This window comes from Oncorhynchus clarkii, chromosome 32 (assembly GCF_045791955.1).
Source record: "Oncorhynchus clarkii lewisi isolate Uvic-CL-2024 chromosome 32, UVic_Ocla_1.0, whole genome shotgun sequence".
In the NCBI taxonomy this organism is placed as follows: domain Eukaryota; kingdom Metazoa; phylum Chordata; class Actinopteri; order Salmoniformes; family Salmonidae; genus Oncorhynchus; species Oncorhynchus clarkii.
In genome coordinates this window covers 25943684-25967705 of record NC_092178.1, presented here as the reverse complement: position 1 = coordinate 25967705, position 24022 = coordinate 25943684, and the positions used below count along the sequence as shown (strand labels likewise).

Sequence of the window (24022 nt, the reverse complement as noted above, 5' to 3'; positions counted from 1 at the left end):
GAACCTCTTAGGTAATGAGGGGGCTATTACCAATACACAGACTCAGTGTTGTTTAGAATGGCCTATCAAGTTGTTACAGGGAGGAGGTGTACAATTAATAATTAATCGGAGTCACTGTGCTGTTGAACTTGCCATCATATTTTCCATTTTGTCTGTCATAGTTGAAGTGTACCTATGATGAAAATTACAGGCCTCTCATATTTTTAAGTGGGAGAACTTGCACAATTGGTGGCTGACTAAATACTTTTTTGCCCCACTGTAAATGGTTAAAGAAAAGTGTGATAAATAAAAACATATACCAATTTCATATAAGGACCAAAAAACTGACAGCTGTGCCATATAAATCCAAAATAGTTGGGAAGAGATTTTCGATGTACCCATTCCATGGCACATGGTTTATGAATTGATACACAAAACAACACCGGATGCAAAACTTCAAATTTTTCTATTTAAATTACTATACAAAATTCTTTCAACTAATAGAATGTTATATATATGGGGGATACAATCTTCCCAGCTCTGCAGATTCTGCTGTAGGAGGCAGAGTCATTAGATCATGTATTTTGGTATTGTCCATATGTAGCTCGTTTTTGGTCACAGGTCCAGGAATGGCTGAAGAATTGCAACATTTGCCTAGAACTAACGCTGCAGATAGCAATACTGGGCGATTTGAAAAGCCATAGTCAATCAATCAATAATATAATAATTATTTTAGAAAAAATTGTTATTTTAATTTACAATCTGTAGAAGCTATGGGAATAGAAATGTTCAATACTTTTGTGAAGCATCACTGCACAGCACATCCTACCGATCCTCGACTTCGGTGATTATCTATAAAATAGCCTCCAACACTCTACTCAACAAACTGGATGCAGTCTATCACAGTGCCATCCGTTTTGTCACCAAAGCCCCATACACTACTCACCATTGCGACCTGTACGCTCTCGTTGGTTGGCCATCGCTTCATATTCGTCGCCAAACCCACTGGCTACAGGTTATCTACAAGTCTCTGCTAGGTAAAGCCCCGCCTTATCTCAGCTCACTGTTCACCATAGCAGCACCCACTCGTAGCAGGCGCTCCAGCAGGTATATCTCACTGGTGACCCCCAAAGCCAATTCCCCCTTTGGCCGTCTTTCCTTCCAGTTCCCTGCTGCCAATGACTGGAACGAACTGCAAAAATCTCTGAAGCTGGAGACTAGCTTTAAGCACCAGCTGTCAGAGCAGCTCACAGATCACTGCACCTGTACATAGCCCATCTGTAAACAGCCCATCCATCTACCTACCTCATCCCCATACAGTATTTATTTATTTAACTTGCTCCTTTGCATCCCAGTATCTCTACTTGCACATTCATCTTCTGCACATCTACCATTTCAGTGTTTAATTGCCATATTCTAATTACTTCACCACCATGGCCTATTTATTGCCTTAACTCCCTTATCTTACCTCATTTGCACTCACTGTATAGAGACTTTTGTTTTATTTTTTTCTACTGAATTATTGACTGTGTTTTGTTTAATCCATGTGTAACTCTGTGTTGTTGTATGTGTCGAATTGCTACGCTTTATCTTGGCCAGGTCGCAGTTGCAAATAAGAACTTGTTCTCAACTAGCCTACCTGGCTATAAAGGTGAAATAAAAATAAATAAAATAAAAGTTGAAAAATATATGGCAAATAGAAATCCAAAATGGATAATGTTGAGAGATATATGGGAGGGGTTGAATGGAGCTGAGGGGTGGGACTAATAACAAGATATAGGTATGTGTATGTATATATATGCATGTGTGTATGTATATGTATATATAAATATTTACCAACAAAAATATATGGGGGATTGGAAATGATGCAGACAATTACATTGATGGAAGCAACATTCTTTCCACAATATTAAGCTGAACCAAATCTCACATTTGGAATCATCAGACCAAAGGAGTTGCACCAGTCTAATGTTTGTTGGTCGTGTTTCTTGGCCCAAACAAGTCTCTTCTTATTGGTGTCCTTTAGGAGTGGTTTCTTAACAGCAATTCGACAATGAAGGCCTGATTTACGCAGTCTCCTCTGAACAGTTGATGTTGAGAATTGTCTGTTACTTGAACTCTGTGAAGCATTTATTTGGGTTGCAATCTGAGGTGCGGTTAACTCTAATAAACTTGTCCTCTGCAGCAGAGTTAACTCTTGGTCTGGCGGTCCTCATGAGAGCCAGTTTCATCATAATGCATGACGGTTTTTGCGACTGCACTTGAAGAAACTTTCAAAGATCTTGACATTTTCCAGATTGACTGAACCTCATGTCTTAAATTAATGATGGACTGTTGTTTCTCTTTGCTTATTTGAGCTGTTCTTGCCATAATATGGACTTGGTCTTTTACCAAATAGGGCTATCTTCTGTATACCACCACTACCTTGTCACAACAAGGTACTGGCCCAACGCTATAACCACTAGGCTACCTGCCGCCCCATGTATAGAGTTTCAAGAAAATGAGCTTTAAAACTGCAATATTTTCTTTGCACCGCAAGACAAAATGTGTAGAATTGCAGGAAATAAGGAAGGAGGGGGGAACAGGATGTTCCCCAAAGCTGGAATGGGGGCCCTGAGTGTAAATGTCATCAGGCAGTAAGTGTGGAAAGATTCATTTCAGATGGCTGTGCTATGGGATGTTGTTTCAAAGTTCTCCATCATCCATGTCTGTAAACAGACCGAGCAACTCAATGGGCCACCACTACAGCGCTGAAAGAACAAAACCTCAGGAAAGACCTGTGATTCAGACAGCGGTTTCAGGCCATGCAGGAAATAACAGCAGTCTGCAGGATGAATGGAGCAAAAAACCTTAAAGGATATTATGGAGACTATCATGAGATACTCCAGTGAAGGACGTTCACCCTGAGCTTTTGTTCACACAGAAGAGACAGAGATATAAAAAGAAGCCCCTCAGGGATCTTTTCTGTCTGGCAGTCAGTTACAGATTAAACTGATACTTCAAGGGCTCAACTCACACACGGCACCTGCACATGCACACAAACACACGGCACAGCACGCACGCACACACACTCTAGGAAGTCAGTATGGAGTTCAACAACCAACTAAGGGAGAATGGCTGTTGGCTCTTCTTCTCCAGATTCATTAGAATTAGGGCTTCTTTAGGCCTAGGGCACACGTTTCTTGTAGTAGTTGGTTTGGAAGCGCTCAGTGGCCAGTTTGTTAGGTACACCACCCCGTTCACAAGAATGGTTCGCTCCTACAGACAGTGAGTCACGTGGACGTGGCTTGCTATATAAAGCAGGCAGACAGCAATCGAGGTATTCAGTTACTGTTTGATTGAACGTTTGAATTGACAAAATGAGTGACCTAAGCGAATGAGCACAGTATGATTGTGAGAGTTAGTTGTGCTGCTTCCAGTACGTTAGAAATGTGTGGCCTCCTAGGCTATTCATGCATGACAGTGTCTAGCGTTTACAGAGAATGGTGTGACAAACAAAACACATCCAGTCAGCGGCAGTCCTGTGGACGAAAACAGCTCGTTGGTGAGAGAGGTCGAAGGAGAATGGCAAGAGTCGTGCAAGCTAAGAGAAGGGCCACAAACAACACAGAGGTGTGTCCAAACAGGATTTCAGAACCCACAACTCGTTGGTCCTCGTCACGGATGGGCTCAACCATACTGGGTTCCACTCCTATCAGATACAAACAAGAAGAAGCGGCTCCAGCAGGCACGCCATCACCAACAATGGACAATTGAGGAGTGGAAAAACATTGCCTGGTCCGACGAATCCCGGTTCCCGTTGCGTCATGCAGATGGCAGAGTCAGGATTTGGCGTAAGCAGCATGAGTCCATGGCCATATCCTTGCCTGGTGTCAACGGTACAGGGTGGTGGCGGTGTGGGGATGTTTTCCTGGCACATGTTAGGTCCCTTGATACCAATTGAGCAACATGTCCATGCCCCCGAAGACTTCAGGGTGTTCTGGAGGCAAAGGGGGGTCCGACCCGGTACTAGAAGGTGTACCTAAAACTGGCAACGTCGTATTTCATCGACAAGAACGTCACATTGGTTTATTTACCTTTATTCAGGTCTGCATAAAGGTGTTTCATTTTAACTGTGGGATATGATCCCTTGAGATCTCATGCTGTGAATTTCATTAAAGTCATGAATAACATTGTGGCTGCCCATTCAAATCAAGACAAAACAACCAAACTACAATAGACAAGTCCTTCTCTCTCTATTCTCCCTTTTCCCCATGGTGCTCATACACAAAGAGAAAGAGAGACAAAAGAGGCTTTGGTTGAAGAGGCTGACAGAGGTCGGTGTTTGAGCTTTCTAGGGCTTCCAAACATCAGAGGGGCCATTTTCATTCATATCTCCTGCACCTCTCATCTGTCTTTCAGCTGTAATGAACAGGAACGAATGGTAAAGATCTGGAAGGCTGAGCGTTGGAAGATGGGAGAAGATGAAGTGAACCAGACCTCTTTCCTTCTTCGATGAACTCGCACGCGAGCAGCCGCGCACACACACACACGAGCAGCCGCACATACACACACACACACGAGCAGCCGCGCACACACACACACACACACACACACACACACACACACGAGCAGCCACGCACACACACACACACGAGCAGCCGCACATACACACACACACACACACACACACACACACACACGAGCAGCCGCACATACACGAGCAGCCGCACACATATATTATAGAAACCAGGGCTTCAGGTCACTGGAGTGTTTTCCTGTTCTAATGTATGGAAGCTCAGGCAGGATTCAGAGCTCTGTGTCTCCACTGCGGCTGTAATACCAGCGATTAAAAATGAATAGCTGACCTGCCTGGAACCGGCTCATATGCACACTTTGAATTAAAAGTCTTTAAAAGAAAGCCCGACCTCTTGACAAGACCTCTCCGAAGGCAGTGGGTTCCTCATTCCTAACGTGTTACCATAGACAGGAGAACAGGGCGGTCCAAAGTCTTACTGTCACTTTCCTGGAAAAGCTAGGAGACCTCCCTCTGTCTTTGCAACAGCAAAATGGACCTAACTTATGAACCAGCCATATAGAGAATAAGAAAGATAAACATGCTAGGTTAACCATTTCTAGAGACATTTTCCAATAGTCCAACAGAAGGATAGTGTGAGAATATTCCGCTATTTGGCTGTGTGGCTGAAAAGAACATCCCCACACCATCCTGTGTTGTCTCAGATGCAGGCTGTAAGAGAACATTCCTCTCCTGTAGAGTAAGGAACAGCCCCACACCACCCTGTGTTGTCTCAGATGCAGGCTGTAAGAGAACATTCCTCTCCTGTAGAGTAAGGAACAACCCCACACCACCCTGTGTTGTCTCAGATGCAGGCTGTAAGAGAACATTCCTCTCCTGTAGAGTAAGGAACAGCCCCACACCACCCTGTGTTGTCTCAGATGCAGGCTGTAAGAGAACATTCCTCTCCTGTAGAGTAAGGAACAGCCCCACACCACCCTGTGTTGTCTCAGATGCAGGCTGTAAGAGAACATTCCTCTCCTGTAGAGTAAGGAACAACCCCACACCACCCTGTGTTGTCTCAGATGCAGGCTGTAAGAGAACATTCCTCTCCTGTAGAGTAAGGAACAACCCCACACCACCCTGTGTTGTCTCAGATGCAGGCTGTAAGAGAACATTCCTCTCCTGTAGAGTAAGGAACAACCCCACACCACCCTGTGTTGTCTCAGATGCAGGCTGTAAGAGAACATTCCTCTCCTGTAGAGTAAGGAACAACCCCACACCACCCTGTGTTGTCTCAGATGCAGGCTGTAAGAGAACATTCCTCTCCTGTAGAGTAAGGAACAACCCCACACCACCCTGTGTTGTCTCAGATGCAGGCTGTAAGAGAACATTCCTCTCCTGTAGAGTAAGGAACAACCCCACACCACCCTGTGTTGTCTCAGATGCAGGCTGTAAGAGAACATTCCTCTCCTGTAGAGTAAGGAACAACCCCACACCACCCTGTGTTGTCTCAGATGCAGGCTGTAAGAGAACATTCCTCTCCTGTAGAGTAAGGAACAGCCCCACACCACCCTGTGTTGTCTCAGATGCAGGCTGTAAGAGAACATTCCTCTCCTGTAGAGTAAGGAACAACCCCACACCACCCTGTGTTGTCTCAGATGCAGGCTGTAAGAGAACATTCCTCTCCTGTAGAGTAAGGAACAACCCCACACCACCCTGTGTTGTCTCAGATGCAGGCTGTAAGAGAACATTCCTCTCCTGTAGAGTAAGGCTTGTGGGTCACACGGTGTACACGCACACTCCCCACACACACACACACCTCCCCACACGCACTCATAGCAGGAGGAAGGACGCTCCTCAGAGATAGCTGTGACAGGAGTCGTAACTCGTTCAGAGGAATAACAAGCAGTGTGCGGAAGAGAGGAGAGGAACGGAGGCAGAGAGAGAGGTTCAGAGATGGAGAGGGGGAAGAGAGGAGAGGAACGGAGGCAGAGAGAGAGGTTCAGAGATGGAGAGGGGGAAGAGAAAGGGAGAGGAATGGAGGCAGAGAGAGAGGTTCAGAGATGGAGAGGGGGAAGAGAAAGGGAGAGGAATGGAGGCAGAGAGAGGTTCAGAGATGGAGAGGGGGAAGAGAGGAGAGGAACGGAGGCAGAGAGGTTCAGAGATGGAGAGGGGGAAGAGAGGAGAGGAACGGAGGCGGAGAGAGGTTCAGAGATGGAGAGGGGGAAGAGAAAGGGAGAGGAACGGAGGCAGAGAGAGAGGTTCAGAGATGGAGAGGGGGAAGAGAAAGGGAGAGGAACGGAGGCAGAGAGAGAGGTTCAGAGATGGAGAGGGGGAAGAGAGGAGAGGAACGGAGGCAGAGAGAGGTTCAGAGATGGAGAGGGGGAAGAGAGGAGAGGAACGGAGGCAGAGAGAGAGGTTCAGAGATGGAGAGGGGGAAGAGAGGAGAGGAACGGAGGCAGAGAGAGAGGTTCAGAGATGGAGAGGGGGAAGAGAGGAGAGGAACGGAGGCAGAGAGAGAGGTTCAGAGATGGAGATGGGGAAGAGAGGAGAGGAACGGAGGCAGAGAGAGGTTCAGAGATGGAGAGGGGGAATAGAAAGGGAGAGGAACGGAGGCAGAGAGAGGTTCAGAGATGGAGAGGGGGAAGAGAAAGGGAGAGGACCGGAGGCAGAGAGAGGTTCAGAGATGGAGAGGGGGAAGAGAAAGGGAGAGGAACGGAGGCAGAGAGAGAGGTTCAGAGATGGAGGTGGGGAAGAGAGGAGAGGAATGGAGGCAGAGAGAGGTTCAGAGATGGAGAGGGGGAGGAGAGGAGAGGAACGGAGGCAGAGAGAGGTTCAGAGATGGAGAGGGGGAAGAGAGGTTCAGAGATGGAGAGGGGGAAGAGAAAGGGAGAGGAACGGAGGCAGAGAGAGGTTCAGCGATGGAGAGGGGGAAGAGAAAGGGAGAGGAACGGAGGCAGAGAGAGAGGTTCAGAGATGGAGAGGGGGAAGAGAAAGGGAGAGGAACGGAGGCAGAGAGAGAGGTTCAGAGATGGAGAGGGGGAAGAGAAAGGGAGAGGAACGGAGGCAGAGAGAGAGGTTCAGAGATGGAGAGGGGGAAGAGAGGAGAGGAACGGAGGCAGAGAGAGGTTCAGAGATGGAGAGGGGGAAGAGAGGAGAGGAACGGAGGCAGAGAGAGAGGTTCAGAGATGGAGAGGGGGAAGAGAGGAGAGGAACGGAGGCAGAGAGAGAGGTTCAGAGATGGAGAGGGGGAAGAGAGGAGAGGAACGGAGGCAGAGAGAGAGGTTCAGAGATTGAGATGGGGAAGAGAGGAGAGGAATGGAGGCAGAGAGAGGTTCAGAGATGGAGAGGGGGAAGAGAAAGGGAGAGGAACGGAGGCAGAGAGAGGTTCAGAGATGGAGAGGGGGAAGAGAAAGGGAGAGGACCGGAGGCAGAGAGAGGTTCAGAGATGGAGAGGGGGAAGAGAAAGGGAGAGGAACGGAGGCAGAGAGAGAGGTTCAGAGATGGAGATGGGGAAGAGAGGAGAGGAATGGAGGCAGAGAGAGGTTCAGAGATGGAGAGGGGGAGGAGAGGAGAGGAACGGAGGCAGAGAGAGGTTCAGAGATGGAGAGGGGGAAGAGAAAGGGAGAGGAACGGAGGCAGAGAGAGGTTCAGAGATGGAGAGGGGGAAGAGAAAGGGAGAGGAACGGAGGCAGAGAGAGAGGTTCAGAGATGGAGAGGGGGAAGAGAAAGGGAGAGGAACGGAGGCAGAGAGAGAGGTTCAGAGATGGAGAGGGGGAAGAGAAAGGGAGAGGAACGGAGGCAGAGAGAGAGGTTCAGAGATGGAGAGGGGGAAGAGAGGAGAGGAACGGAGGCAGAGAGAGAGGTTCAGAGATGGAGAGGGGGAAGAGAAAGGGAGAGGAACGGAGGCAGAGAGAGGTTCAGAGATGGAGAGGGGGAAGAGAAAGGGAGAGGAACGGAGGCAGAGAGAGAGGTTCAGAGATGGAGAGGGGGAAGAGAAAGGGAGAGGAACGGAGGCAGAGAGAGAGGTTCAGAGATGGAGAGGGGGAAGAGAAAGGGAGAGGAACGGAGGCAGAGAGAGAGGTTCAGAGATGGAGAGGGGGAAGAGAGGAGAGGAATGGAGGCAGAGAGAGAGGTTCAGAGATGGAGAGGGGGAAGAGAGGAGAGGAACAGAGGCAGAGAGAGAGGTTCAGAGATGGAGAGGGGAAAGAGAGGAGAGGAACGGAGGCAGAGAGAGAGGTTCAGAGATGGAGGGGGAAGAGAGGAGAGGAACAGAGGCAGAGAGAGGTTCAGAGATGGAGAGAGGGAAGAGAGGAGAGGAACGGAGGCAGAGAGAGAGGTTCGGAGATGGAGAGGGGGAAGAGAGGAGAGGAACGGAGGCAGAGAGAGAGGTTCAGAGATGGAGAGGGGGAAGAGAAAGGGAGAGGAACGGAGGCAGAGAGAGAGGTTCAGAGATGGAGAGGGGGAAGAGAGGAGAGGAACGGAGGCAGAGAGAGGTTCAGAGACGGAGAGGGGAAGAGAGGAGAGTAACGGAGGCAGAGAGAGAGGTTCAGAGATGGAGAGGGGGAAGAGAGGAGAGGAACGGAGGCAGAGAGAGAGGTTCAGAGATGGAGAGGGGGAAGAGAAAGGGAGAGGAAGCGACAGTGTCGGAATAATCCCATGTCAAGACGTACAGCAGCTCTCACTGTAAACAAATGTCCGACATGTCTTCATCAATGCAGAAGGAATGTGTGTTGAGAGATACAGCTAGCTACTGATTGAGCCCCCACTTTGTGTTCAAAGTCAACATTAATCTCGTCTCATACTAAACTCCAGTGACATGAGCAGCTACATAGACATATTTAGAAAGTTTAGGTTATCTAGTAAAGGAGGATTTTAAAGGCATAGTTCACCCAAATCACAAAATGATGAATTGGTTTCTTTACCCTGTAAGCAGCCTATGGCCAAATTAAGATAGCAGTCTGTGATTTGGTTAGTTCACCTTGTCAATAGACTTCTTACAGGGTAAGGAAACCAATGTCATTTTGAACATTTGGGTGTACTACCCCTTTAAAGGGCGGCTCCAGAGGCTGTCGTTATTGACCCCCAGTAAAACACCCCAGAGCGGGATGTCAATAATGGACCTAACTACCATGGTTAGGTCAACAAGACAGCGTTGACCCGTCGGCACGAATCCATACTTAGCCATTACAGTCTCATTAACCCAACTACGGCTATTAGAACGCTGTTTAAAGCACCTGAAGACAGAAGACACACTGCAGGCTATATGTAGGCTATATATGTCACACGATACACACACAGAACATGGGCTTGGTCACAGTATACACAGTGTACAAAACACACAGCACCCCCCCCCCCCCCCCTTTTGCCCCCAGAACAGCCTCAATTCGCCAGGCCATGGACTCCACAGGGTGCAGAAACCATTCCACAGGGTTGCAGGCCCATGTTGACTCCAATGCTTCCCACAATTGTGTCAAGTTGGCTGGATGTCCTTTGGGTGGTGAGCCATTCTTGATACACACGGGAAACTGTTGAGCGTGAAAAACCCAGCAGCGCTGCAGTTCTTGACACAAACCGGTGCGCCTGGCACCTACTACCATACCCCGTTCAAATCCACATAAATATTTTGTCTTTCCCATTCACCCTCTGAATGGCACACATACACAATCTATGTCTCATCAATATGGGACATCATTAAGGGATCATAGGTTTCACCTGGATTCACCTAGTCAAAGAGCACGTATTCCTAATGTTTTGTACACTCAGTGTATATCGTTCACTCATATGACTCTGACTGGTTGGATTTGAGTTTGTGTTCATATACGTTCATTCATTTACAGGCTCATGTTCAAACCAGAAACCTGGCCCACAATGTGTATACATTTAATACATGGAATGGGCTGTTATCCACTGGCTCCCTGTGAATGGGCAGGTTAAAGGTCACATACCTCTGACACTCTGATGGGTGCAGCACCAGGTCCTGGTTGTTGTTGGCGCTGACCATCAGCTCATGTTCTGTTGAGTTGAACACGTCCAGCAGCAGGTGGCACTGACGGGTTCTGGGGAGAAAGATAGAACCGGGTTAGAACCACACACACACCCACACACCCACACACAAATGATGGGTACTGGGGGGAGAGAGAAATGAAGTAATACTTGAAGTAAAACAACATCCAGCGTGTAACTGTGAACGAGTGTCATGCCTACTCTCTTCAAATTGGAAAGAGAAACAGAACACAAACACACAAGCCAGTACAGTAGCTACTGTACACAGACACAGAACACTAGAATACACTGTTAAATTGATATTAAGTTGATTCATAATTTACTGATATACCGAAGATAAAAAATGTAAAGGTTAGTTCAGTGTCGACTTAGCAACTCCGAGGATATCAGTCAGTCTCCCGGCTGGATACTCGTTGAAAAGGTTCAACGGTTTAAACGTTTCTACGCCGACTACAGAGCCAACATCTGCGATGTGGATGTTGCAACATTATACACTTCGCTCAGATGACTTTTCTGATAGTTTTCGCTATTAAGCTACTGGTGTGGTGAGCGTTTTAACAGCCCTGTTCTACAGTATGTCGCTCTCTCCTGATTGGCTAAGCTGCTGTGCCGGTGCTTCCTGATTGATGGTCCAGCTAAACTGTGGGGAGGATAAATCAGTTGTCTCCCCCCCCCCCCTCTCTCTCTTTTGGTACAACCGTTCACTGGGTTAATCATGTCCTCCAGCAGAGACAAAGAGACAGTTGGAGATGCATGGACGCTCCTGCTAAAAATATGGTATTTTAATTACTCTGACACTTTATTAGGGGGCCGGGACAAACTCTGATGAAATCTCCATTAACTCTGGGATTTAAGAGGAGGACAAAAGTAGACTGGAAGGGCTGAGGACATGGTGTCTCTCTCTCTAAGAGGAGGACAAAAGTAGAGTGGAAGGGCTGAGGACATGGTGTCTCTCTCTCTAAGAGGAGGACAAAAGTAGAGTGGAAGGGCTGAGGACATGGTGTCTCTCTCTAAGAGGAGGACAAAAGTAGAGTGGAAGGGCTGAGGACATGGTGTCTCTCTCTCTAAGAGGAGGACAAAAGTAGAGTGGAAGGGCTGAGGACATGGTGTCTCTCTCTAAGAGGAGGATAAAAGTAGTGGAAGGGCTGAGGACATGGTGTCTCTCTCTAAGAGGAGGACAAAAGTAGAGTGGAAGGGCTGAGGACATGGTGTCTCTCTCTAAGAGGAGGACAAAAGTAGAGTGGAAGGGCTGAGGACATGGTGTCTCTCTCTAAGAGGAGGACAAAAGTAGAGTGGAAGGGCTGAGGACATGGTGTCTCTCTCTCTAAGAGGAGGACAAAAGTAGAGTGGAAGGGCTGAGGACATGGTGTCTCTCTCTAAGAAGAGGGAGGGAAGCAGTTTAAAGGGACAGCCGAGGGTAAAATGGTCCTTTGCAGGTTTGTGGTCTGGAAAGTAGGTGAGCCAGTCTTCCTACACCTTGCCTACAGTACATGGGTGATAGAATAGATTTTTGAGATCAGTTGCGTTTTGAGTAACTCCGTCTGCACAATGGACTACAGTACATACACTGAGTGTACAAACATGCTCTTTCCATGACAGACTGACCAGGTGAGTCCAGGTGAAAGCTAAGGATCCCTTATTGATGTCTCCTGTTAAATCCACTTCAGGAGAAGACCAGTTAAAAAAAAGCCTTGAGACAATAGAGACGTGGATTGTGAGGGTGAATAGGCTGGACAAAACATTTCAGTGCCTTTGAAAGGGGTATGCTATTTGGTGCCAGGCACACCGGTTTGAGTGTGTCAAGAACTGCAACGCTGCTGTTTTTTTAACGCTCAACAGTTTCCTGTGTGTATCAAGAATAGTCCACCTCCCAAAGGACATCCAGCCAACTTCACACAACTGTGGGAAGCATTGGAGTCAACATGGACCAGCTTCTCCGTGGAATGCTTGCAACACCTTGTAGACTCCATGCCCCAAAGAATTGCAGTTGTTCTGAGGGCAAAACGGGGGAATGTTTTGTACACTCAGTGTACACTAATCTAATTTCAGAGAAAATAGAGGACCATTCTTAAAACTATTTATTTTTCCAAGGAATTATGTATTTTACCTGTGTGTGGAAAAACAAGAAAAAGAGAATGGCAGAGACAGGCTGGAGAAGAGAAACAGACAGAGAGAGACAGGCTGGAGAGGAGAAACAGACAGAGAGAGACAGGCTGGAGAGGAGAAACAGACAGAGAGAGACAGGCTCGAGAGGAGAAACAGACAGAGAGAGACAGGCTCGAGAGGAGAAACAGACAGAGAGAGACAGGCTGGAGAGGAGAAACAGAGAGAGACAGGCTGGAGAGGAGAAACAGACAGAGAGAGACAGGCTGGAGAAGAGAAACAGACAGAGAGAGACAGGCTGGAGAGGAGAAACAGACAGAGAGAGACAGGCTGGAGAGGAGAAACAGACAGAGAGAGACAGGCTGGAGAGGAGAAACAGACAGAGAGAGACAGGCTCGAGAGGAGAAACAGACAGAGAGAGACAGGCTGGAGAGGAGAAACAGAGAGAGACAGGCTGGAGAGGAGAAACAGACAGAGAAAGACAGGCTGGAGAGGAGAAACAGACAGAGAAAGACAGGCTGGAGAGGAGAAACAGACAGAGAAAGACAGGCTGGAGAGGAGAAACAGATTGAGACAGGGTGGAGAGGAGAAACAGACGGAGAGAGACAGGCTGGAGAGGAGAAACAGACAGAGAGAGACAGGCTGGAGAGGAGAAACAGATTGAGACAGGCTGGAGAGGAGAAACAGGCTGGAGAGGAGAAACAGACAGAGAGAGACAGGCTGGAGAGGAGAAACAGATCGAGACAGGCTGGAGAGGAGAAACAGATCGAGACAGGCTGGAGAGGAGAAACAGATCGAGACAGGCTGAAGAGGAGAAACAGATCGAGACAGGCTGAAGAGTAGAAACAGATCGAGACAGGCTGGAGAGTAGAAACAGATCGAGACAGGCTGGAGAGGAGAAACAGACAGAGACAGGCTGGAGAGGAGAGGAGCAATACACCTAGAAAAGCTAGGAAACTGTCCCTGATGAAAGGACTAATACCTTTGATGTTGTGATGTTAGGACAGGACATGAATGGACAGGGCTCCTTAATGTGTTTTCGTTATGTAACGTGTGTTCACACGCAAACACCCTCCCACCCTCCCACAAACACCACCAGATAACGAATGTCTCCCATTTCTGGACAGCGCTATGTCACGCTGACGAATGAGCCGTGAGATCAGCCATTCAACGTTAATGATTGGTGGAGAGGCCTCCCATCCCGTCGGAGAAGAATAACTTACCAAACTTGGCAACCAATTCACCAAACCTGGCTGTCCACAGTAGCTCATCACTTCTTAGAGCCGCCACTGACAGCCAAATGAGCTTTTAAACAGATGGACATGCAAATCATCTGACTGGCTGTCTCCCCAAACAAATCCACAGCCTGCAAACCCTGAGACTATGGATGAGACCACTTCTGTCACTCCTACAGCTAGCTTATTGTTATTCAGAGAGTCTCATCTGAAACAGCAACACACAGGTGGCTTAGCTAGCCTAGTACTGTGTAGGTTGGTGTCTGACTTTGAGGTGTGGTAGTGGTCAAAATGGCTGCCATCACCACAGGATAGAAAAGAGGAGGAGAAGAGGAGAAGCAGCTCAATGGCTGATCAATCCACAGGATCCACAATCAATATGTGCTGATTCCACAGCGGCTCCTCTGGCACAATGTAACAATACGCCCTCAGCCCTCCTATACACTCCCACGTCAAATAAATATGCTTAATTAGGCTTGGGCTGGTTGGATTTAGAGTGCTGCCAATGTGTTGCTATTTTTAGAGTGTGTGTGTGTGTGTGTGTGTGTGTGTGTGTGTGTGTGTGTGTGTGTGTGTGTGTGTGTGTGTGTGTGTGTGTGTGTGAGAGAGAGAGAGTCTGTGGTGAACAGAGCACATCGAAGGCTGGGCTACTAACAACAGGTTTAGACTGAAGACTGAATCATGTCCTGGTAACATGGAACATCTGTGCGTGTGTTTGTGCTCGTGTGTGTCTGACAGTATGGAACATTATGTCAGATAACAGAGCCCAGCTGCTGTATGCAGTACCGGTACGGTTCCAACAGGTTTCTACCATGAATGGATCATTGACTATTTCACACATACTGTGGGGAGAACAAGTATTTGATACACTGCCGATTTTGCAGGTTTTCCTACTTACAAAGCATGTAGAGGTCTGTAATTGTTATCATAGGTACACTTCAACTGTGGGAGATGGAATCTAAAACAAAAATGCAGAAAATCACATTGTATGATATTTAAGTAATTCATTTGCATTTTATTGCATGACATAAGTATTTGATCACCTACCAACCAGTAAGAATTCCGGCTCTCACAGACCTGTTAGTTTTTCTTTAAGAAGCCCTCCTGTTCTCCACTCAACACCTGTATTAACTGCACCTGTTTGAACTCGTTACCTGAATAAAAGACACCTGTCCACACACTCAATCAAACAGACTCCAACCTCTCCACAATGGCCAAGATCAGAGAGCTGTGTAAGGACATCAGGAATAAAATTGTAGACCTACACAAGGCTGGGATGGGCTTCAGGACAATAGAATTACACGGCAGGACCTGGTCAATGACCTGAAGAGAGCTGGGACCACAGTCTCAAAGAAAACCATTAGTAACACACTACGCCGTCATGGATTAAAATCCTGCAGCGCACGCAAGGTCCCCCTGCTCAAGCCAGCGCATGTCCAGGCCCATCTGAAGTTTGCCAATGACCATCTGGATGATGCAGAGGAGGAATGGGAGAAGGTCATGTGGTCTGATGAGACAAAAATAGAGCTTTTTGGTCTAAACTCCACTCGCTGTGTTTGGAGGAAGAAGGATGAGTACAACCCCAAGAACACCATCCCACCCGTGAAGCATGGAGGTGGAAACATCATTCTTTGGGGATGGTTTTCTGCAAAGGGGACAGGACGACTGCACCGTGTTGAGGGGAGGATGGATGGGGCCATGTATCGCGAGATCTTGGCCAACAACCTCCTTCCCTCAGTAAGAGCATTGAAGATGGGTTGTGGCTGGGTCTTCCAGCATGACAACACACAGCCAGGGCAACTAAGGAGTGGCTCCGTAAGAAGCATCTCAAGGTCCTGGAGTGGCCTAGCCAGTCTCCAGACCTGAACCCAATAGAAAATCTTTGGAGGGAGCTGAAAGTCTGTATTGCCCAGTGACAGCCCCGAAACCTGAAGGATCTGGAGAAGGTCTGTATGGAGGAGTGGGCCAAAATCCCTGCTGCAGTGTGTGCAAACCTGGTCAAGAGCTACAGGAAACGTATGATCTCTGTAGTTGCAAATAAAGGTTTCTGTACCAAATATTACGTTTTGCTTTTCTGATGTATCAAATACTTATGTCATGCAATAAAATGCAAATTAATTACTTAGAAATCATACAATGTGATTTTCTGGATTTTTTTACATGCTTTGTACGTGGGAAAACCTGCAAAATCGGCAGTGTATCAAATACTTGTTCTCCCCACTGTAGGTAGGGAGGTACAAAGATACAGTCAGGTCATAATTATTGGCACCCATTATAAAGACGAGCAAAAAAGACTGTATAAAATGAATCCAAATACTGAGCTATATTTCATGCAAAAAAAGAACGAAAATAACTTTATACTAATACAATCGTTCAGAGAAAGAGATTTTGTCCAACAAGTAACACAAAAAAATAAAAATAAAATATTGGGCAAAGTTATTGGCACCCCTGTTTTCAATACAATAGCACCCTGCCCTTGCAAGAATGACGACACTGAGCCATTTTCTAAAATGTTTTATGAGATTGGAGAACACATGAGGAGGGATGTTAGGTCTTGACATTTGGTTATTACTTGTTACATTTTTTTTTACCTCAGTATTTTGATTTATTTTAGAACATTTACTGCTCATCATTATCAAGGGTGCCAATACTTTCAGATGTGACTGTGTTACATATACACACTGAACAAAAATATAAACGCAACATGCAACATTTTCAACGATTTTACTGAGGTACAGTTCATATAAGGAAATAAGTCAAATTAAATACATTCATCAGGCCCTAATCTATGGATTTCACATGATTGTGCAGCGGTGCAGCTATTGGTGGGCCTCGATGGGAACTTGGGAGACAGGCCCAGCCACTGGGGAGACAGGCCCAGCCACTGGGGAGACAGGCCCAGCCACTGGCGAGACAGGCCCAGCCAATCCGAATGACTTTCCCCCCACAAAAAGGCTTTATTACAGACAAATACTCCTCAGTTTCATCAGCGGTCCGGGTGGCTGGTCTCAGATGATCCCACAGCTGAAGAAGCCGGACGATGAAATGTCATTTCTCTTTGCTTATTTGAGCTGTTCTTGCCATAATATGGACTTGGTCTTTTACCAAAAAGGGCCATCTTCTGTACACCACCCCTACCTTGTCACAACTGATTGGCTCAAACATTTTAAGGAAAGAAATTTCACAAATTTACTTTTTAACAAAGCACACATGTTAAATGAAATGCATTCCAGGTGAAATGCATTCCATTCTATTCCATTGTGAAATTGGTTGAGAGAATGCCAAGTATGTGCAAAGCGGTCATCAAACCAAAAAAGTGTAGCCATACTTTGAAGAAACTTAAATATATTTTGATTTTGACACTTTTTTGGTTACTATAAGATGATGGTTATGTCATAGTTTTGATGTCTTTACAATGTAGAAAATAGTAAAAATAAAGAAAAACCCTGGAATGAGTTGGTGTGTCCAACCTTTTGCCTGGTACTGTGATAAACACATACAGTTGAAGTCAGAACTTTACATAAACCTTAGCCAAATACATTTAAACTCAGTTCTTCCCAATTCCTGACATTTAATCCTAGTAAAAATGCCCCGTCTTAAGTCAGCTAGCATTACCACATTATTTTAAGAATGTGAAATGTCAGAATAATAGAAGAGTGAATGATTTACTTCAGCTTTTATTTCTTTCATCACATTCCCAGTGGGTCAGAAGTTTACATACACTCAATTAGTATTTGGTAGCATTGCCTTTAAATTGTTTAACTTGGGTCAAATGTTTCAGGTAGCTTTCCACAAGCTTCCCACAATAAGTTGGGGTGAATTTTGGCCCATTCCTCCTGACAGAGCTGGTGTAACTGAATCCCGGTTTGTAGTCCTCCTTGCACGCACACGCTTTTTCAGTTCTGCCCACAAATGTTCTATAGGATTGATCCACATCATTTTCCTTCCTTATGTTACCATCTATTTTGTGAAGTGCACCAGTCCCTCCTGCAGCAAAGCACCCCCACAACATGATGCTGCCACCCCCGTTCTTCAGTGTTGGAATGGTGCTCTACGGCTTGCAAGCCTCCCCCTTTTTCCTCCAAACATAACGATGGTCATTATGGCCAAACAGTTCCATTTTTGTTTCATCAGACCAGAGGACATTTCTCCAAAAAGTATGATCTTTGTCCCCATGTGCAGTTGCAAACCGTAGTCTGGCTTTTTTATGGCGGTTTTGGAGCAGTGGCTTCTTCCTTGCTGAGCTGCCTTTCAGGTTATGTCGTTTTACTGTGGATATAGATACTTTTGTACCTGTTTCCTCCAGCATCTTCACAAGATCCTTTGTTCTTGTTCTGGGATTGATTTCCACCTTTTCCACCAAAGTACGTTGATCTGTAGGAGACAGAACGCGTCTCCTTCCTGAGCGGTATGACGGCTGCGTGGTCCCATGGTGTTTATACTTGCGTACTATTGTTTGTACAGATGAATGTGGTACCTTCAGGAATTTGGAAATTGCTCCCAAGGATGAATCAGACTACAATTGTTTTCTTAGGTCTTGGCTGATTTTTTTGATTTTCCCATGATGTCAAGCAAAGAGGCACAGAGTTTGAAGGTGAGCCTTGAAATACATCCACAGGTACACCTCCAATTGACTCAAATGATGTCAATTAGCATATCAGAAACTTCTAAAGCAAAGCTGATTAAAGGCACAGTCAACTTAGCGTATGTAAACTTCTGACCCACTGGAATTGTGATACAGTGAATTATAAGTGAAATAATCTGTCTGTAAACAATTGCTGGAAAAATTACTTGTGTCATGCACAAAGAAGATGTCCTAACCGAATTGCCAAAACTATAGTTTGTTAACAAGAAATGTGTGGTGGTTGAAAAATGAGTTTTAATGACTCCAACCTAAGTGTATAAAATTCCGACTTCAACCACACACACACAGTGTACAAAACATTAGGAACACTTGCTCTTTCCATGACATAGACTGACCAGGTGAATGCTATGATCTCTTATTGATGTCACTTCACTCAGTATTCCGCATGTCAACATTGCAGGCTGGTGGCGGTGGTGGGATGGTGTTGGGCGTGTTTTCATGGCAAACATTGAGCCCCTTCATAGAAGTGGAGCAACGTTTGAATGCCATAGGGTATCTGAACATCATTGCTAATCAGGTGTATCTCTTCATGGCAGCAGTGTATCCATCTGCAAATACATTTTTTCAGCAGGATAATGCCCCATGCCACAAGGCTAGGTTTGCCTAGGAATGGTTCCACAAATATCAGACACAGTGAGTTCAGCTTACTGCAGTGGCCTGCCCAGTCACCAGATCTCAATCCAATTGAGCATCTGTGGGAGGAAATGGAACGAGCTATTCGGAGTATAGATCCACTACCAGCCAACTTGACACAACTGCGGGAAGCACTGGGGTCAACATGGGCCAGCATCCCTGTGGAACGCTTTTGACACCTTGTCGAGTCCATGCCCCAACGAATGGAGGCTGTACTGAGGGCAAAAGTGGGTGTAACAAGAGAGAGAGAATTTTAACATATGGTTCCCATACCAATAAAGCCCATTGAATTTAATTGAGAGAGAGCCCGATACAGAGACACAGAGAGAGACAGAGACAGAGAGAGACGGGGAGAGAGAGAGAGAGAGAGAGAGAGAGAGAGAGAGAGAGAGAGAGAGAGAGAGACAGAGAGAGACAGAGAGAGACAGAGAGAGAGACAGAGAGAGACAGAGAGAGAGACAGAGAGAGAGACAGTGACAGAGAGAGAGACAGTGACAGAGAGAGAGAGAGAGAGAGAGACAGAGAGAGAGAGAGAGAGAGAGAGAGAGAGAGAGAAGCACCAACAAGCATCCTTTTCTCTGTTTCAGTCTCTCCCTATTTAAGGGCTTTTTCTGTGAAAGACCTGCTTTTATGTACTGTAATGGAATGAAGTGAGCTGCACTGGCCCACTTAATCACTACACCAAGCCACAGAAAGGTTCTCCAGAGATGAGAGCGATAGAGCGAGACAGAGAAATATAGAGCGAGAGAAAGCGAGAGAGAGAAAGAGAAACCGACAAAGAGACAGTCCCTCCCTCTTTCCCCCTCACAGCAGTAGTGTGCTACAGTGTAAGAGCAGCAGTATAGAACTAGTAAAATTAGGTTTCATTCACATTCCTTTTCAAAGGTCTCTTTAAGTCCACACTTTGAAGCCACAGAGGACGGACGAAAATACAGACAGAAAGTGATGGATGATTAGAGGAGTTCACTTGCTTCTCAACTGCATTATTCCAGACAGTTTAGACACTGGGAAACTGCAGTAGACAATATGGAAAGATCTACGTATAAAGATAAGGCAAATGTATGCAGCTCTAACTAAGCCCTGTCTAAAACGACGGACAGTAAGGACTCAAGATACCGTCTATTCATTTACACCCAGATCTAATGTGTCAAATGGGGTCAGAGAGAGAAACCCACACCGACTCTTCTGGCACCTGGTGTCCAAATGCATCCTCTCTCCCCTCCCCTCCCCTCTCCTCTACTCTCCCTCTCTCTCCTCAACCTCCTCTTCTCTCCCTCCCTCTCCTGTACTCTCCCTCTCTCTCCTCTACTCTCCCTCTCTCTCCTCTACTCTCCCTCTCTCTCCTCTCCTCTACCTCTCTCTCCTCTCCTCTCCCTCTCCTCTCTCTCCTCTCCTCTCCCTCTCTTTCCTCTCCTCTCCCTCTCTCTCTCTCCCTCCTCCACTCTCTCTCTCTCCTCTACTCTCTCTCCTTCCTACTTTCACAGTGAATTATGGATCTCCTCTGAGAATCACCTCTCAATTAACGGCAACTTTTGTCATACGAAGCCAGAGAGAGACAGTACTGCTGGGATACTGTAAACAGATATACAGAGGAAATTCTCTGTGGAAATGTCACTACCTTTCCTTTCTGAGACAACGCAGCATCACTTGAGAAACATCCAGAGAGACTCACGTCGAGATTGGAGGAGCAAAATCTACAAATCTACTGTGTCTGTTGGGGAGAAATAGTTTGGGGGGGGGGAGGGAGGTAGCAAGGGAGAGGCAGACCTATGAGTGAGGGAGGGAGGAAAAGGGGGAGTGACAAGATGATAGTGACTGCAGGGCGGAGGAGAGAAGAGACAGATTTATCACCAGAGCAGAAAGATAGAGAAAGATGGATTGGTTAAACTGCAGATATTATTACAGCGAATGATTCACCTCAAGTGGTGATTACTGGAGTACGATCTGTCTCCCTCCCTCTCTCCCTCGCTTCTGCAACCTGGCTTTTTCCACAGAGCCGGAGAGATGACAAGGGGGAGGGAGAGAAAGAGGAGACAGAGCAAGAGAGAGGAGAGAGAGAAAGGGAGCGAGAGCTAGGAGAGATAATATTCATCCGTTTCCACCTAGGCCTGTCAGTAGAAATGCCATCTTTCCGATTTCCCATTGTTACAGCGACAATAATGTCACTGAGCAGAGCAGAGCAGAGCGCTGGTCTAGTCTGGTCTGGTCTGGTCTGCTGGGTAGAGGAGCAGGAAGTGGGGACTGAGGGGATCTGGTGCGACGTGTTTACCCAGTCAAGATGGAAAAACACAACAAACACTTTGCGTCATCACAGTTAAAGTGGAACCGTGGAACACAACACAGTGCTCTTACTAATAGAACTGACCGTACTAGGAGTTAGTCGGATGACTGTTGAGGGTAGGAATGAAAGATACAGCAGATTAAGAGAAGCGGAAACATCCAGTTCACGGTACAGAAGTAACAGCCTAGCAAACACTGCAACGTTGTGTCAAAGTTGCGACAACGTAGTGCGGTGGTTGTGTTTTTGCTGGGAGTTTTTGGGACAGTGGTGTCGACTGTCTGTCGAAGCACTTTATCCATAGGAAGGGAAGGTAACCTTAATGTTTGCTCTCTGTTCGCCGCTCCCCAGAAGTGATAGTTAATAAGGTTTTTGTAAAATGAATGATAGTGTTTACCTGGTGGCTGGTAGTGTGCTGACTCTGGTGAAGAACACAGAGGGTTCTACGTCAACATGCACTCCCAAGGACAGGTCCCGATAGTAGCCCTCCACCTTGCCTGCTCCCCCCGAGTACTTAAAGGTCATCACAGCTTCCAACATCTGGAAAGAGAGAGAGGGCGAGAGAGAAACATCTACATTAATACAAGGCTATTCTAAGAATGAGCACAAGGCATTAAACCGTAACTCAATGATTCAGGTCAAGGACTGAAGCTAATGATAGTTTACAAAAAGCTTTGGACAAATGTAGTCTGTTCAGATGGTCCAGCAGTTTCTATTGACTCCTGCATGGAGCAGTGAACCTGTGTGGTTGGGGTCAAAGGTGACAACCAGCCAACCACTGACTCTCTCTTCTCAACCATGAGCAGAATGACACGTATTCTGAGATCAATAACAAAAAAGTGATGAAATAATGAACACACAGTAACGTGATGTGTTCTGATGATGTGCAATCAAGAGAGTGAAGTGAAAAGGAACATGATGTGTTCTGATGATGTGTAATCAAGAGAGTGAAGTGAAAAGGAACATGATGTGTTCTGATGATGTGTAATCAAGAGAGTGAAGTGAAAAGGAACATTTATTCTGATGATGTGTAATCAAGAGAGTGAAGTGAAAAGGAACATGATGTGTTCTGATGATGTGTAATCAAGAGAGTGAAGTGAAAAGGAACATGATGTGTTCTGATGATGTGTAATCAAGAGAGTGAAGTGAAAAGGAACATGATGTGTTCTGATGATGTGTAATCAAGAGAGTGAAGTGAAAAGGAACATGATGTGTTCTGATGATGTGTAATCAAGAGAGTGAAGTGAAAAGGAACATTTATTCTGATGATGTGTAATCAAGAGAGTGAAGTGAAAAGGAACATGATGTGTTCTGATGATGTGTAATCAAGAGAGTGAAGTGAAAAGGAACATTTATTCTGATGATGTGTAATCAAGAGAGTGAAGTGAAAAGGAACATGATGTGTTCTGATGATGTGTAATCAAGAGAGTGAAGTGAAAAGGAACATGATGTGTTCTGATGATGTGTAATCAAGAGAGTGAAGTGAAAAGGAACATGATGTGTTCTGATGATGTGTAATCAAGAGAGTGAAGTGAAAAGGAACATGATGTGTTCTGATGATGTGTAATCAAGAGAGTGAAGTGAAAAGGAACATTTATTCTGATGATGTGTAATCAAGAGAGTGAAGTGAAAAGGAACATGATGTGTTCTGATGATGTGTAATCAAGAGAGTGAAGTGAAAAGGAACATTTATTCTGATGATGTGTAATCAAGAGAGTGAAGTGAAAAGGAACATGATGTGTTCTGATGATGTGTAATCAAGAGAGTGAAGTGAAAAGGAACATGATGTGTTCTGATGATGTGTAATCAAGAGAGTGAAGTGAAAAGGAACATGATGTGTTCTGATGATGTGCAATCAAGAGAGTGAAGTGAAAAGGAACATGATGTGTTCTGATGATGTGTAATCAAGAGAGTGAAGTGAAAAGGAACATGATGTGTTCTGATGATGTGCAATCAAGAGAGTGAAGTGAAAAGGAACATGATGTGTTCTGATGATGTGTAATTAAGAGAGTGAAGTGAAAAGGAACATGATGTGTTCTGATGATGTGTAATCAAGAGAGTGAAGTGAAAAGGAACATGATGTGTTCTGATGATGTGTAATCAAGAGAGTGAAGTGAAAAGGAACATTTGTTCTGATGATGTGTAATCAAGAGAGTGAAGTGAAAAGGAACATGATGTGTTCTGATGATGTGTAATCAAGAGAGTGAAGTGAAAATGAACATGATGTGTTCTGATGATGTGTAATCAAGAGAGTGAAGTGAAAAGGAACATTTATTCTGATGATGTGTAATCAAGAGAGTGAAGTGAAAAGGAACATGATGTGTTCTGATGATGTGTAATCAAGAGAGTGAAGTGAAAAGGAACATTTATTCTGATGATGTGTAATCAAGAGAGTGAAGTGAAAAGAAGGATAAGCAGATGGCAGAGGGTCTTGATGGGTCTCTCGATATTCAGACACTGTATGTGGGAAAAGGTTTGTGTACATATGTGCAAGTGTGTGCGCGTGTAAACACATGCCTTTGTTTGCATGGAAAGCTGACTGGCCCTCAACACATGTGTGTAATCCATGGAGCTAAGCCAAGTGTGTGTGTGTATGTGTGTGTGTGTGTGTGTGTGTGTGTGTGTGTGTGTGTGTGTGTGTGTGT

The 24022-nt window shown here is 45.8% G+C and overlaps 1 protein-coding gene across 6 annotated transcripts in view; it reads right to left on the bottom strand.

Annotated features, from left to right (window-relative positions):
• LOC139392219 (trafficking protein particle complex subunit 9-like) overlaps nucleotides 1-24022 on the bottom strand; it is a 292725-nt gene that overhangs the window by 104527 nt on the left and 164176 nt on the right. For all 6 annotated transcript variants that reach the window (XM_071140027.1, XM_071140031.1, XM_071140032.1 and 3 more), the window contains 2 exons: nucleotides 21775-21917; nucleotides 10426-10536 (listed from right to left, as the gene is read on the bottom strand). In XM_071140027.1, coding sequence (XP_070996128.1) covers nucleotides 10426-10536; nucleotides 21775-21917 — 254 coding nt within the window. The remainder of the gene's footprint in view (nucleotides 1-10425; nucleotides 10537-21774; nucleotides 21918-24022) is intronic.